Source organism: Salmo trutta, chromosome 23 (genome assembly GCF_901001165.1).
Source record: "Salmo trutta chromosome 23, fSalTru1.1, whole genome shotgun sequence".
In the NCBI taxonomy this organism is placed as follows: domain Eukaryota; kingdom Metazoa; phylum Chordata; class Actinopteri; order Salmoniformes; family Salmonidae; genus Salmo; species Salmo trutta.
The window spans coordinates 17,869,247-17,884,701 of record NC_042979.1 but is presented as its reverse complement, the minus strand read 5'-3'; the positions used below and the strand labels follow the sequence as shown (position 1 = coordinate 17,884,701).

At 43.5% G+C, this 15,455-nt stretch overlaps 1 protein-coding gene across 10 annotated transcripts in view; it reads right to left on the bottom strand.

The window, feature by feature from the left end:
• Window positions 1-11,107: 11,107 nt before the first annotated feature.
• The window catches only part of grin1a (glutamate receptor, ionotropic, N-methyl D-aspartate 1a), a 35,766-nt gene continuing 31,418 nt past the window's right edge, over window positions 11,108-15,455 (bottom strand). For all 10 annotated transcript variants that reach the window (XM_029709295.1, XM_029709301.1, XM_029709296.1 and 7 more), the window contains one exon: window positions 11,108-13,616. In XM_029709295.1, the coding sequence (XP_029565155.1) occupies window positions 13,548-13,616 (69 nt within the window). In that variant the 3' untranslated portion in view covers window positions 11,108-13,547. The remainder of the gene's footprint in view (window positions 13,617-15,455) is intronic.

Below are 15,455 nucleotides of genomic sequence, written 5' to 3'. Positions count from 1 at the left end.
GGCAGGGGTGTGTTTGTTTTGTGTTGTCGGGGTTTTTGGGTTGTGTTCTATGTTTTGTATTTCTATGTTCTATTTTCTAGTTTTTCTATTTCTATGTCTAGTTTGTTTTGACCTTCAATTGGAGGCAGCTGTTCCTCGTTGCCTCTAATTGAAGGTCCTATTTAGTAGGGGTGTTTTTCTATGGGTTTTGTGTGTAGTTGTTCCTTGTATAGCTGTAAGCCTTACAGGACTGTTTGTCGGCGTTGTTTTTGTATACGTGTGTTTTGTTTTTCCTTCTTTCTGCCAATAAAAAAGAAGATGAGTATACAGACTCCCGCTGCATTTTGGTCTAATTCCTACGACGCCCGTGACAATATATTTTGATCTGTTTAACACTTTTTTGGTTACTACATGATTCCATATGTGTTATTTCATAGTTTGATGTCTTCACTATTATTCTACAATGTAGATAATAGTACAAATTAAGAAAAACCCTGGAATGAGTAGGTGTGTCCAAACTTTTGACTGGTACAGTATACTGTATCTTTTTTTGATGTACAGTTTTTGTCGTTGTTTTTCTGAACCCACTGCCCGCAAGCCATTGGGACTTCTTTAAGTAACTATCAGATTTACATCAATCATGAACATCAATGATCAGCTGATATCCCACCCTCTTTTCCCGATATCAATCATGTCTTTAGGAAGCATTGTAGTTAGCTTGCTTACAAAATGTAATGAGTGTGTTGTTGCAGAAATGAATAGGCCTATGCTCAAGAATGTAATTTTTTTTCGCTACTTACAGAGTATTTTATGACTTTCGAGATATTAATTTTTAAAGTCGTTTCACCCTTTTTCACCCGTGCACAGCCCCACTAACCGGTCTAAATGGTGACATTGTTATTGTCAGCTGCCTGTGAGCAAGGTTTCCATTTTATATTTGCATTTCAGTGCTGTAAAAACATGACTTGCAGATTGTGCCCTTATTTGACTATACTAGCCTGTACAGAGCAACAACGTGAACATGAAACTAAACCATCTATTTGGGTAAGATCCCCATGGTGGATTGAGTTATTGTATATTTTGGTTGGCATTATAAACTAAGCCTACATGGCAACTTTATTCCACAATAAGTGCAATAATGACAATGTCTTCCTACTACACCGGCTCCGACGCTCATCAGATGTGTCAGGGCTTGCAAACTATTACGGACAACACAAGCCCACCAGACGAGTGACAAGCCCACCAGACGAGCTAAATTACTTCTATGTGCGCTTCGAGGCAAGCAACATTGAAACATGCATGAGAGCACCAGCTGTTCCAGAAGACTGTGTGATCACGCTCACCATTGCCGATGAGAGTAAGACCTTTAAACAGGTCAGCATTCAGACAGATTACCAGGACGTGTACTCCGAGCCTGCGCTGACCAACTGGCAAGCGTCTTCACTGACATTTTCAACCTCTCCCTGGCCGTGTCTGTAATACCTACATGTTTCAAGCAGATCTCCCTGTGCCCAAGAACACCAAGGTAACCTGCCTAAATGACTACCGACCCGTAGCACTCACGTTCTGTAGCCATGAAGTGCTATGAAAGGCTGGTCATGGCTCACATCAACACCTTGATCCCATAAACCCTAGACCCACTCCAATTTGCATACCGCCCCAACAGATCCACAGATGAAGCAATCTCTATTGCACTCAACTCTGCCCGTTCCCACCTGGACAAAGGTAACTGTTGTTCATTGACTACAGCTCAGCATTCAACACCATAGTGCCCTCAAAGCTCATCACTAAGCTAAGGACCCTGGGACTAAACACCTCCCTCTGCAACTGGATTCTGGACTTCCTGACAGGCCGTCCCCCAGGTGGCAAGGGTAAGCAACAACACATCTGCCACGCTGATCCTCAACACGGGGTCCCCTCAGGGTTGCATGCTTTGTCCCCTCCTGTACTCCCTGTTCACCCATGACTGTGTGACCAAGCACAACACCCACACAACAGTCGTAGGCCTGATCACCGACAACGATGAGAAAGCCTATAGGGAGGAGGTCAAAGACCTGGCAGTGTGGTGCCAGGACAACAACCTTTCCCTCAACGTGATCAAGACAAAGGAGATGATTGTGGAATACAGGAAAAGGATGGCAGAGCACGCCCCCATTCTCATCGACGGGGCTGTAGTGGAGCAGTTTGAGAGTTTCATGTTCCTTGGTGTCCACATCACCAGCAAACTATCATGGTCCAAACACACCAAGACAGTCGTGAAGAGGGAACAACAATGCATATTCCCCCCCAGGAGACTGAAAAGATTTGGCATGGGTCCTCAGATCTTCAAAATGTTCTACAGTTGCACCGTCGAGAGCATCCTGACTGGTTGCATTACCGCCTGGTATGGCAACTCCTCGGCCTCCGACCGCAAGGTGCTACAGAGGGTAGTGTGTACGGCCCAGTACATCACTGGGGCCAAGCTTCCTGCCATCCAGGACCTCTATACCAGGCGGTTGTCACACCCTGATCTGTTTCACCTGTCCTCGTTATTGTCTCCACCCCCTCCAGGTGTCGCTTGTTTTCCCCAGTGTATGCATCCCTGTGTTTCCTGTCTCCCTGTGCTAGTTCGTCTTGTATGTCCAAGCCTACCAGCGTTTTCTCCTTTTTCTAGTCCTCCCGGTTTTGACCCTTGCCTGTTCTAGACTCTGTACCCGCCTGCCTGACCATTCTGCCTGCCCTGACCTCGAGCCTGCCTGCCACTCTGTACTTCCTGGACTCTGATCTGGTTATGACCTTTTGCCTGTCCACGACCATTCTCTTGCCTATTCCCTTTGGATTTATTAAACATCTTAAACTCCAACCATCTGCCTCCTGTGTCTGCATTTGGGTCTCGCTTAGTGTCATGATAGCGGTGTCAGAGGAAGGCCCTAAAAATTGTCAAAGACTCCAGCCACCTTAGTCATAGACTGTTGTGAAAATAAAAACTAATTTGATTTGGCTGTGCAAGGTGCATCTCTGACCTTTGTAGTAAATCAAGATGGTGGAGTAGGGTTGGCATTATAAACTAAGCCTACATGGCAACTTTATTCCACAACAATTGCGATAATGACAATGTTTTGATTTGCCCTCACTTTTTTGATGGACAATAAGACACCATACAAGATAGTATGATAGTAGTCAAACAATTTTAATGACCTAAACAGGGATTGTCCTGTTTTGCCCATGATTTTAACCCAATGTCATCTCTCATAATGTTCTCTACGAGCCGTCTGATGTGTTTACATCCCCTCCATCCCTTGGGCTCATGCCTACATGGGAACATCAGTGATTAATCCCCTGAAGAATTGCACAAGTACCGGTACTTAACAAGTACTTTCTGCATCTTCGCCATATCGCTGAGTCTACCTTTAATACAAGAGAAGTAGGCTAGTCTGTACAGGAATGGCACACAAGCCTGCGGGTGAATACCTTCAACATACAGTATTTTTCTTAAAGTGCGACTGCCCCTAAAAAGCAACTTCTCATTTCGTAAATGGCCTATGTGGCATCGATATTAGTCAGAAAAATGTATTCTAGTGTCAAAATTGACTACAAAGTGTAAATATGATAATTTTGGTCATAAAGTCAAGTCTCATATAAAATTGAGATTTGTGAGATAATAGGAAAAAATTGTATGTCACGCAATGAAGGGTACCGTAAGAGTTTTATGTGGGTTGGGTTTATTTTAACCCTGCCCACATCAACACAGCTGGCAGCACCGAAGTAATCATCGATTCAGAGTGCAGCTGCACGGACATGTCATGCCTCATGATGTCCCCCAGCCAAATGACCTAATCATAATGCCCAGGGTCAATTTGTCTAACTCTTCCCACCTGAGAACACACACGCGCAGAGACACGCACATCAAACCTCACCCCAAAACCAAATCATGTTTGAATTCAGTCATGGCCGCTAGCATTTCGTAGGATGTCATTAAATAAAGGTTGAATTAAAAAAAGAACAGATTACCAGATTATTTAATGTTATGCTAAACACAATGGGCTGATCACGGAAGGGCAGTGTTGACCGTGACGGAGAAAGTTGAGTCCTGGGGGCTTCGAATATGGAGGACGTGGACGGGAGGTTGATAGGTGTCAAGAACAAAAATGGAAAACTGTAGTTCAGTAGCTCAGAAGAAAACTTGAGGAAGAAAGAGGAAAAATTGAAGATACAAAGGAAAACGATCCTGGGACAAGAGAGGATGTTGAGAGAGAAATACAAAAATGGGAAATCATGCTACTGTAGTTCGGAAGGCGAAACTGACAAGAGGAAGATGGCGGCAGGGTCGAGGGAAAAGGGAAAAACCCTGGGGAAAGAGAAGATGTTGGGTGTCAAGTAGAAAATGGAAAATCATACTTTCGTAGCTCAGAACGTAAAACTGATGAGAGTGACATGGAGTTTGAAAGAGTTGAAGAGATAGAGGATGACATTTAAAAAAATTGAGGAGCAGATTCGGGAGCTGCAAAGTGTGGAGGTTGACGTGTCTGAAGAGTGGTAAGATAGGAAAATATGACAAAATGACTCTGGCCCAGTGGGAATACGTTTTTTGGGGAGTAAATGTATCTTTGCCTTTTGGCTGATCCGTATGTGGTGTCAGGTAGGATGGAGAAGAATTTGGGTCTGTTGAGTTGGTGTGTCACGTCTACTCCCTCTCCCCGCTCCGGCGCTCGACGTCGCTGGTCTACTAACCACAGGTCCTTGCAACCCATCACTATGCACACCCAGCATCTACGTTACAAAATAGCGCCTCAATATTATGGAAGCAGCGTTGATCAAGGCTTCTCCCAGATGGTCAGCGAACAGGGAAACCTACTTCGCCAACATCACGACCAGCTGGCTCAACTGGAAGAGGTCCTCTGCGTTCTGCAGCGTCTCAACGTTACACAAGGGGTATCACCTCCCTCGGGCGGAGGATTATCTACCACCAGTCGACCTAGCGAGCCAATATCCCAGCCCATCCACCAGCAGTCTGTCCAGGTCAATAAGACGGGACTCCATCAAAATGCTGTGGCTTCCTACTCCAGTGCTCCCTCTATTGCACTCATCTGATGGGAGCTCCCACCACCGAGAGGTCCAAGGTTGTCACGGTTATATCCCTGCTGACTTGATGGGCGTTGGAGTGGGCTACGGCCGTCTGGGAGAGAGGAGGAGCTTGGCTCTGTTCAGGGAGGTCTTCGGCCATCCACCCGAGGCAGAGATGGAAGCGAGCGCTTACTTCAACTGCGGCAGGAAGGCCAGACCGCTGTGGAGTATGCCCTCGCCTTATGTACAGTGGTAGCATCCAGCGAATGGAATGAGCCGGTGCTCCGCACCCTATTCAGAAGAGGATTGTGCGAAGAGGTCCAGACAGAGTTGGCGTGCTGAGATGACACCCTCTCCTTTGCCGCACTTATCGTGATGGCCATCCGTCTGAATAACCTTCTTCGGGAGCGTCGGCATCACCTCTCTCCCTCTTACATTGACCATTCAGAGCCTGAACCTATAGAGGTAGGGGCCATGTGCCTTCCCGTTGCCGAGCGACACCATCGGAGACAGCTGGGGCTCCAGCTTCAGTGGTGTCCGATACATCCCAACCCAGGGTCCACAAGAGCAAAGGGACGGTTCCGTGATTATCTGTCTTCTTGGCTTGGCGTGATTATTCCACCATCATCACTTTCCACCAAACCATTTCTTGTACCCATTTCACTATCAACCTGTTCCTTATCTGTGGTATCTACTGCTCTAGTGGACTCTGGTGCCACAGGGGAATTTTATTGACCAGGCCCTTGTCTCGTCTCTGAACATCCCCTCATACCCGCTCTCCTCTCCATTTCCGGTTCAAGCACTTGATGGTCAACCACTGGACATCCAGGTACTACCCCCACAATTCACTCCATCTCCAATAAATACTGGTTGCCCACCTTGGCGCAGGATATGGCTCACTATGTCAACTCATGTTCAGTATGTGCCCAAACTAAATCCCTCCTGCATTCTCCAGCAGGGAGACTCCTTCCCCTTCCCCTGCCTCAGAGTCCCTGGTCACATCTATCGATTGATTTTTGTCACCAATCTCCCCCCTCTTCTCAAAATCATGCCGGTTTATTCCTCTTTCTGGTCTCCCTACCTCTCTCCAGGTCGCTGAGGCACTGTTCCAGCAGGTCTTCTGGCACTATGGCCTTCTGGAGGACATTGTCTCCGACCCTGGCCCCCAAATCACGTCACGGGTATGGAGGGCTTTCATGGAGAAACTGGGGGTCATGGTCAGCCTCACTTCCGGGTACCGGCCTCAGTCCAACGGGCAGGTGGAGAGGATGAACCAGGAGCTGGGGAGGTTCCTGAGGAGTCACTGCCAGGACCGGCAGGGGGAGTTGGCCCGATTCCTTCCCTGGGTGGAATACGCACAGAATACATTACTTCACTCCTCCACCGGGCTTACTCTCTTTCAGTCTGTCCTGGGTTATCAGCCAGCCCTGACTCCGTGGACTCTGAGCCAGACCAAAGCCCATGCGGTGGACGAATGGTTCCGGCGTGCAGAGGAAGTTTGGAGTGATGCTCATGTGAGGCTCCAGCAGACCGTCCGTCACCAGAAGGAGCAGGTGGATCGCCACCACAGTGAGGCGCCCGTGTTCCATCCTGGTAATTGCATCTGGCTGTCCACCAGGAACATCCCACTCCACCTGCAAGAAGCTGAGCCCGGGCCGTTCAAGGTCCTCCGGAGAGTCAACGAGGTGACTTATAGGTTACAGCTTCCCACTATCTACCGGATCTCACCTTCCTTTCATGTTTCTCTCCTCAGGCCAATGGTTCCTGGTCCCCTGGCTGAGGCCATCCCCCACGACACCCCTTCCACCTCCTCTGGACATCGAGGGAGTTCCCACATATGCTGTCAGATCCCTTCTGGACTCCAGACGTCATGGGGGTCGGCTTCAGTACCTGTTGAACTGGGAGGGGTATGGTCCAGAGGAGCGGTGTTGGGTTCCGGCGGACAACATTCTAGATCCTAACATCATCCGAGAATTCCACCTTCGCCGTCCGAACCAGCCCTCTCCTCACCCTCGGGGCTGTCCTCTAGGCCAGCGCCGTCTTGCGGCTGGAGCAGTGCGTGACGGGGTGGGGGGGGTACTGTCTACTCCCGCTCCCCCTTTCCGGTGCTCGACGTCGCTGGTCAACTAACCACCGGTCCAGGCAACCCATTACTACGCACACCTGGCAACCTCCATTACGCATACCTGCGCCTCATGTTCAGGCACAACTGGACTCTATCATCTTCCTGATTACTCCCCATATATATATATATATATATATCACGGTTGTTATTTCCCATCAGGCGTTATTGACTCTGTTTCCATGTCCCGACGCTACTCCTGTTTTTGAATTGTTTATTGTTTGTGTTCTATTAAACTCTCCAACCGCACCTGCTTCCTGACTCCCAGCGTTTTTGTTACACGGTGAAAATAACTAGAAGTATTTTTTTGTTTGTTTCTTCCGTCCAGAGGGAGCGGGCGCTCTGCACCATGTACCTAGGGACAACAACTGTGACTTGCTTTGCTCTCCGGAGCGGAGTGCCGTTGAAAGGAGTAATACAGTAACTGCAGTGGCGTTAAGTGTTGAGGAGGATCAACTGCAATGGAAGATTCCGGTTGTCTGTGATGCCCGCCGTTTGGTGTGACGCAGACCCGGTGGAGAGTGTGGTGAAACAGAGAAGACACTGTCTGTCCTGCTGAGTTTTGATGCAGTCTTTTTAACCGACAAAGTCAAGTTAGTATGTGTCTGTTATCCCTTGAGAGCTTTTGTCCCGAACCTATTACAGTGTTATAGGTGTCAAACTTATAGTCATGTGCTGCAGTGTGTAGGAGGGAGATTCCAAATGTGAGAAGTGTGCAGGAGGGCATGAGACAAAGGAATGTGTAGTATCGGTGGAAAATATTTGTGTGTTGTTAACTGTAGGGACACGCATGGTGCTGGAGATCAGAGATGTCCGGTAAGAGAAAGGCAGGTTGAGGTTGCCAGGATCAGAGTTGTACAGAAGGTGTCACATGCTGAGGCAGTGAAGAGAGAAGGGCCAGGGCGAGGGATCCTGAGTCTCCCTGTGTGTAGGCCAAGTCCAATAAAGAGTGATAGAAATAATGTGCTTCAGTAAGGTTGGTTTCTTAGCGTTCATAGCCATGGTTATCAACTGTACCGCAGAAATGGAATGTAAATCACAGAAAATAGATGTTGTGGTGGCAGCTGCAGAGAAGTACTTGGGTGTATGAAAGTAAAGTAAAACTTCTTACCTTACAAACTACAGAATTCAGGTGATGAGGTTCACCTGCAAACAGGTGTGGACGGTGGAATCTGGTGGTATCACATGTATTCGCTCTAAAATTGTGCCATATGCCTAACTAGAAACACAATTCATGACCCCTGTCTCTTCTGAAAAAAAACAGGCACAAAACTTAAGCTACACCCACTTGGAAATATTCTACCTGAGCATGCACGTCAGCATTCTTCTGTCCTAGGCCCCAACTGCGGCCACTGAAAATGAGCTTGCCTGATTTAGCTCGCCCGTGCTCCGTTTGGATTGGGTTCACACTAAATTAACAGAACATAACATACTGTATCATGTCTCTACGCTCATCCGAAGTGCCAAGCGAACTAACCCAAGTGCACCCTTTGAGTGTCGGCAGAAAATTTAGATTGCAATGTGTGTAGTAGGCTACGCTGCATAAACAAAAGCATCTCTGATTGCATTTGGCAATAGGTAGATTTTATTTACAAGTGCATCTATACAAACAAGATAATTGAATTGAAAATCTTTTTATATCATCTTCGTAATTGAGGAGGTAAAACTTCAAAATGTATACAGTGTTTGAGTGTGTGTTTGTGTGCGTGACATTGTATTGCACTTGTGGTACTAGAATGTCAATCTCCTCATCCTCATCAAAAACAAACCAAATTCTATTTACATTGCAGTCAAAGTATGCATTTCAGAAAACTAAACATAATCTGTATGGTCAATATCAATAAGCATTCAAGAACCAAAAAACAATACTGATAAACACTTAAGCATGCATTGGCCAGAATGAGAACATGACTAGAAGCAACTATTTAAATGATCAAATTTCACATTCATAAATTAAATGCTGTTTTAGTGCTATATATTAACAAATGTGTTAACTGTTTCTCCAGTGAAGTACTACAATGTATGTGTTTCATCAAAAACTTTGTCACCAAACAAATTCATACAATTATGAATTACTTTTTTTCTGTTTGTATGACATTTGGGTAATATTTGTTTGAGAGCCACTCAAAAAGACAGCCAGAAATGTGTTGAATTCCAAAAGTGTTATTACTATGCTTTCAACCATCTAAAAGCCCAACCAAATTCGAATGGAAAAACAATGTCAGATAATCTGTATTTATACAACAATATAATGTGTTATCACTGCGCTTCATGTAATAGCACAACCAAATGACCTGGATTGCAATTGAGATTACATAAAAAATGGTGGCACTGATCAATGCTGTTCGAGATTCTGCACGTTATTATAGCAATTGTGAAGCTCTCCACAGACCTGCAACCTTTGCATGCTATCATCTTGAACATGCACACTTTCTATGATGACATAAGACATTTATAGTACAGTAACCTCAAAATGTGGCCATTGGTGTGTTACTAATTTTAACATTGAATAAATACTGTTATATTCGTTTGTAAGATAGTGTTAACTTTAGGCTATTTGCTGTATTGCTAAAGTGTTATTGAATTGTGTTTGGTCAACACAACCAAATATCAACATTTGAAAAATATGTATATTTTGTGCCAGTAGTTTGTCTTTAATTCCAGTTTGTATCCATATAAAACTAAAATTGAATTTAAAGAATGGGACTAAATCAAATCAAACTTTATTTAAAGTTTGGTTGAGAAGGGGACATGAATCCAACAAATGCATTTTTTATTTGTAGGCAAACTGGAATTCAAGCCAAACTATGTCAGTGGCACAGATGGGAATACCAAAGCAGAAGATACATCTCCTTCAAATGTTGATATTTGGTTGTGTTGACAACTAAACACAATTCAATATCCAGTTTGTCTAGAGTTTCCCTGTTAGTTAACACTATCAACATTTGCCTTCACTGTGCCAATTGTGGTCAAATCAACGCAATATTAGCCACTTTTAATGCAACATCCTGAAAAAAAAACGAACTATGCAAGAGATTTTGTTGTAGGCAGACCTCATCGGAGTAGGATTCTATTTCACACGACTAAGCCCGTACACTACACAGACCCATGCGGCATAACCAATCAGAGCTGTAGTAGGCCTATATACAAATAGACCATTGGCATATATGGATCTGTGCCGTTTACTTTGAACTGGACTGTGTTTACAGCTGTGGTCTTGAGTAGATGCACTTGTTTTGAGATCAAAGCAAGAGCTGCATGTAGCCACTTGTGCACATTTTGTTCATATCCTTTGCTAGTTAGTGAGTTATTAGCCCAGTTATAGATCATTTGTAGTCAGCAATAGGGGAGTGATTGCTTCCTGCAAGAGCACAAAACGTGCACATTCCTAGACATCTTTGAAAAGCCAGTCAGGTAAAGAGCTTTTTTTGTCTTAAAGGGGCAGTTTTGTATATTGAGACAGGCTTGAATAAGCTAAGTAGCCAATAAGCAGAGGGTAGCATAATTTGTCTGATTCTCTGTAATAATGGTATGGAAATAATAACACATTTTCTTTTGTTACATCAAACAACACAAAAACATTTTCAGTCACCTCCTTTTCTGAAGGACAAGAGGATAAACAGGTTAATGTCAAGCCCTGCATGGAATGTAGGCCTACATTGACCACCACATATTGGCTGCTACTGTAGGCTGAATGATAGAACAGCTATTTCCATGTTAAAATATTATGAGATGTATTTCTTCATTGTTTTTGATGGTAGGCCACTCTGGTAGGCCAGCATTATGATCAAATAGCCACAGTAGCCTACTTGGCTACTGTTAAAACTGTAACTTAAAGCGGGTACAGCCTCAGTGTTCACAGTAAACGCGTACTGGAAGTTGCACAGAATTTTCACAACATTCAAGTTTGAGCTCAGCAAACCTGAAATTTGCTCAGTGCCGGAATTTCTTTTTGTTTTGGGGGGGGGGGGGGGGGTACATTGCTTATATGACCTTTGGAATTACTTTGATTGCAACAGTGAATCTATTTAGCTATTAAGAGATCTCTCAACAATCATTCTCACCATAGCATATTGGTAGTAGTCAGTGGAAAATATCAAAGCTAAGCAGGACTGGGCTTGGTTAAAACCCTGGACCAACGGGTAGCTGCATCAACTCTCCAGTACCAGGTACAGCCCAGCCTGTTGTTTTTTTTCTGACATGGATATAACATTGAAGATCTGATGTTGTTTCAAATTCAACATATTTTATTCAAGATTGACTATGTGGAAAATTTGTTACAATGATGACATAATTCTGTGGTTGAAATGTCACCCTCAAAACAACAGTTGATAACTTTTTCAAATCCAATGTATTTTCCACTTAGATTCCACATCACAATACGTTGACAAATTACGTTGAAACAACGTTGATTTAACCATTTTGTGCTGTGGATCATACTATAACAATTAGACCATGATCTCTCTTGTGAGCTGTTTTCTACTCTTATTCATATACATGTGTATGTACTTGCATACTGAATACATAATCATATTTCAAATCAGCCTTGTTGATGGGAACAGTATGGAGAAGCCCTCAGGTTAAAATGCTGTGCATTGCCGTGCCAGAATGGTACTGTAGTCTTTGTTTCAACATGCCACACTTTGTCTTTGTTTCTCAACATCAGAGCCTGGGAAATGGCCCGTTTTGCATTTAACCAAGATAACGGTGCCTAACCGCACAGCACCAAGACTGCAAGTTAAGCTGAGTTATCAATTCACATGGGTTCCTTTCATGTAAAAGATCTCAAAGACCAAATTGAAGATAGACTGCCGTGCACAGGGAGGTTTTGCATGAAAAACCAAGTGCTGGTTGGGTGAAAAACCTGGCCCTTTGATGCAACCCCTTGACACTGGCGATGAGAAAGACCGAGGACAGCGAAGAGGAAGATAGAGGGGGGTTTCCAAACATATGGCAGAAAACAATGACTTAGAGAATGTTTCTCTTCATCCTGGTCCTGGGGACCCAAAAGGATTCACATTTTTGTTTTTGCCCTAGGACTACACACATGATTCCACCAATCAAAGGCTTATGATGAGTTGGTTATTTAAATCAGGTGTGTAGTGCTAGGGCAAAAGCAAAAATGTGCACCCCTTTGAGAGTATTTCCTGTAGTTTTGATTAGATTCGTGACTAAAAATCCCTTTCAAATAAGAATAGAGCATTGCCACTTTCCCAATATCAAAGGTGTAAGGACCTCATTGGACCAAATACAGGTAAATGTGAACATTACGTTACAGGCAGAATGTTTTCAAGCGGCACCAAAGGATAATACTGGCTGGATATAATATATACAAGCATGCATTTGGCAGACAGTTATAAAATGATTAAGGGGCAAAGAATACAATGTAAAAGTTCACCATTTTTGTATCTCAGAAAACTGTGAGTGATTAGAAAATGGTTTTAAGTGTGTTGTAAAGTGCCATGAAGTATTCCAACAAACAGCAGCAGCAATATTAACACCATGGACATTAGTTACATACATATTCAGTTGCATCTATGCATTTACAATACATGCATGCTTCCATCTTTAGAATTGCTGCTTTTAAGGATTACATTGTCACAAAAGTTAATATCTCACTATTTAAACATGTCCAATTTAACAAAGACATATCTAAAATGTTTAAACATGGAGTTAAAATAAGTATTTCTTAATAAAATGCTGTAGTTGTTATCCAGCAAAGTGTACCTATTATGCTGTTCACATTTTAGTCATTTAGCAGAGGCTCTTATCCAGAGCAACTTACAGGAGCAATTAGGCTTAAGTGCCTTGCTCAAGGACCATCGACAGATTTTTCACCTAGTCAGCTTGAGGATTCAAACCAGCGACCTTTCGGTTACTGGCCTAACTAACCCTTCACCGTTAAACTACCTGCGACGTCCTGCTGTTAAATACTGTGAAATAATAATGCGTGTTATAGTCCCTCCTTGTAAGTTAAATGATATGTACAGAACTTAACTTGTTTGTATACTTAAGTAATCTAACTAAACAAGATTTTTAAAACAGTAAAATGTATCATGTAGATATATTAAATAGTAGTAGTATCCAGCATCACTATGTCTGCAGTAAGTAAATTAGACAAAGATTGGACTGTTTTAAGCATAAATTGAGCATGAATAGAGAAAACAGATAAGTATGTGTCAGTAAGCTCAGAACCCTAGAGCTAACTAATGCCAGACAGCTGTAACAGGTGCCATGATCAGAGAATATGATCAGGGGAGTCCTTTCTTAGACGTAGGCTCCATTTCTCCACTGCAAAGCCAATGGGACAAAAAGCTTCAGCAGTGATGGATCCAACAATGCAGCGATCTGGGGGAAGGCTCTCTCCGTTCACCCCCCCCCTCTCTCTCTCCTTCTGTCCCTCTCACACCACTGTGCTGACAGATGGGTCGGACAAGTTGAGCTGGCCCGTGATGTCGGTGGGTGGGTACTGCTGCAGAGATGGAGAGAACATGAGAACAACAGAGCCATAGTCAGTCCCCTACAAAATCCCTAAACAAAACTGCTATAGAAAATAACACCTCTGCTCCATTTCAGTCAAAGCAGAGGTGTTTTATAACCCCCGAAAGGCAGTGTGGTTAGGAAAGGTGGAAACATTTTGCTTCCATTGTTGTGTCCTCAGATTAGTACAGTGCAGCCAGGAGTCTACATGTGCTAGTTGCTTGCTCTGCCTGAGGAGGGTTATCATATGACTACAGTGGAGTGGAGGTAAGGCCCAGAGGGTAGAGCACATTTGAATCAGCCAAAGGTAATCTCAACCCTACATGACTGACTTGGCAATCATTTACCCCCTTGGATAAAATAAGACAGCTTGATTTACCCACAGTCATTTGCATGCAGACCGGGTTTTATTTTTAGCAGCTAAGCTGAGAGAAAAATATGAATTATGATTAAGCCCCAGTGCAATCTTGGCTGGTTCACATCGCTATCCAGTTGGACTCTTACTTCCAGTCCATATTTCACTGCACTCCTCCTGAGAAGCAGAGTGGTTGGTTTTAATGGGCATCTACAGTGCTGGGTAGCAACATACCCAGCTCCATGCAGGTGCTCAGTTACTATGGCAACTGTGACTTTGGGATTGTGTAACCTAATGTCATTGATTGTGTATTTTGTCATGAGCTTCATGGCAGGTAACATACTTGAAAATGGTAAGGATGGTTCCTTTAGCAATTGACAAAGTAGCAGTATCACTAACCACTGCAATTGCTGTGGATTGTTCCTTATCCATTGCAAATATGGCCATTAACTGATCTTGCAAAATATAGGGATTGTTTTTTGTGAAGTTTGTTGCCTTCCTATAATTCCATACCATACCACTGTGCTGAATCATGCTCTCTACGAGACATGCTGTTTTCATCAGCGTTGTTTCCAGCATGTCAAATCAAAATCCAACTTACTTTGCCATGGATTCTGATTTATAGTATAAAAGTTGGAGAAACCTAATTCACAACACTTTTTCAAACTGTGATAAGACAAATGGCTTAAACATGTTTTTGTACTTTAAGAGGTCTTCCTTTTCAGAACAGGGACACTTCAGTACAAGCCAATCATAATCCACCGTGTACCTCCATCCATCTTCACAAAAATCCCAAATGTAATTTCTGATACCTGTCAATTTCGCAAATCAGCAAATTCAAACGATTATTTTAGGTGTTGGTGATTGTGTCTCTCATTTTAATCTGTTGATGCTTTTCTTCAAGCATTCAAGCATATTGAGCTATATAAGTTGTTATGATGCAACTACCACACTAAGTCAAGGGTCAACATCATCATAGGGTAATACAAATTAAAAATACTGATGATTTTTTACTAATAGTTACAAAGGACTTATCACTTAGATCTAAGAGTTGCATCATCACAAGGCGTATAGGCCCCTGTTTAGATGTCCACATGTGGACCTACTTCGAGGCCTGCTGTTAGTGGTATCATTTAGATCACCCCCTACTGGCCGAAGGTGGACCAGCAAAAGCGAGACACTTCGATACATCACTACTTATGGCCACTACCACAATGACTTTTGAACTACTACAATTACTACTACTAAAATAATATATCTTACTGCTACGACTACTATTTCTACTGCAACTACTACTTCTAGTACTACTACTACTGACAACAATAACATTAATTCACATGCTTGTAGAGGGAGGGAGAGAGGAGCAGTGTGGCATGTGGGTGAGGGACACTGACACTCAAAAGTCCATTAATAACCATTAATATAAAAGAAGAACACTTATATAAAATCAAAATAATAGTCAAAGACTGAGGATGG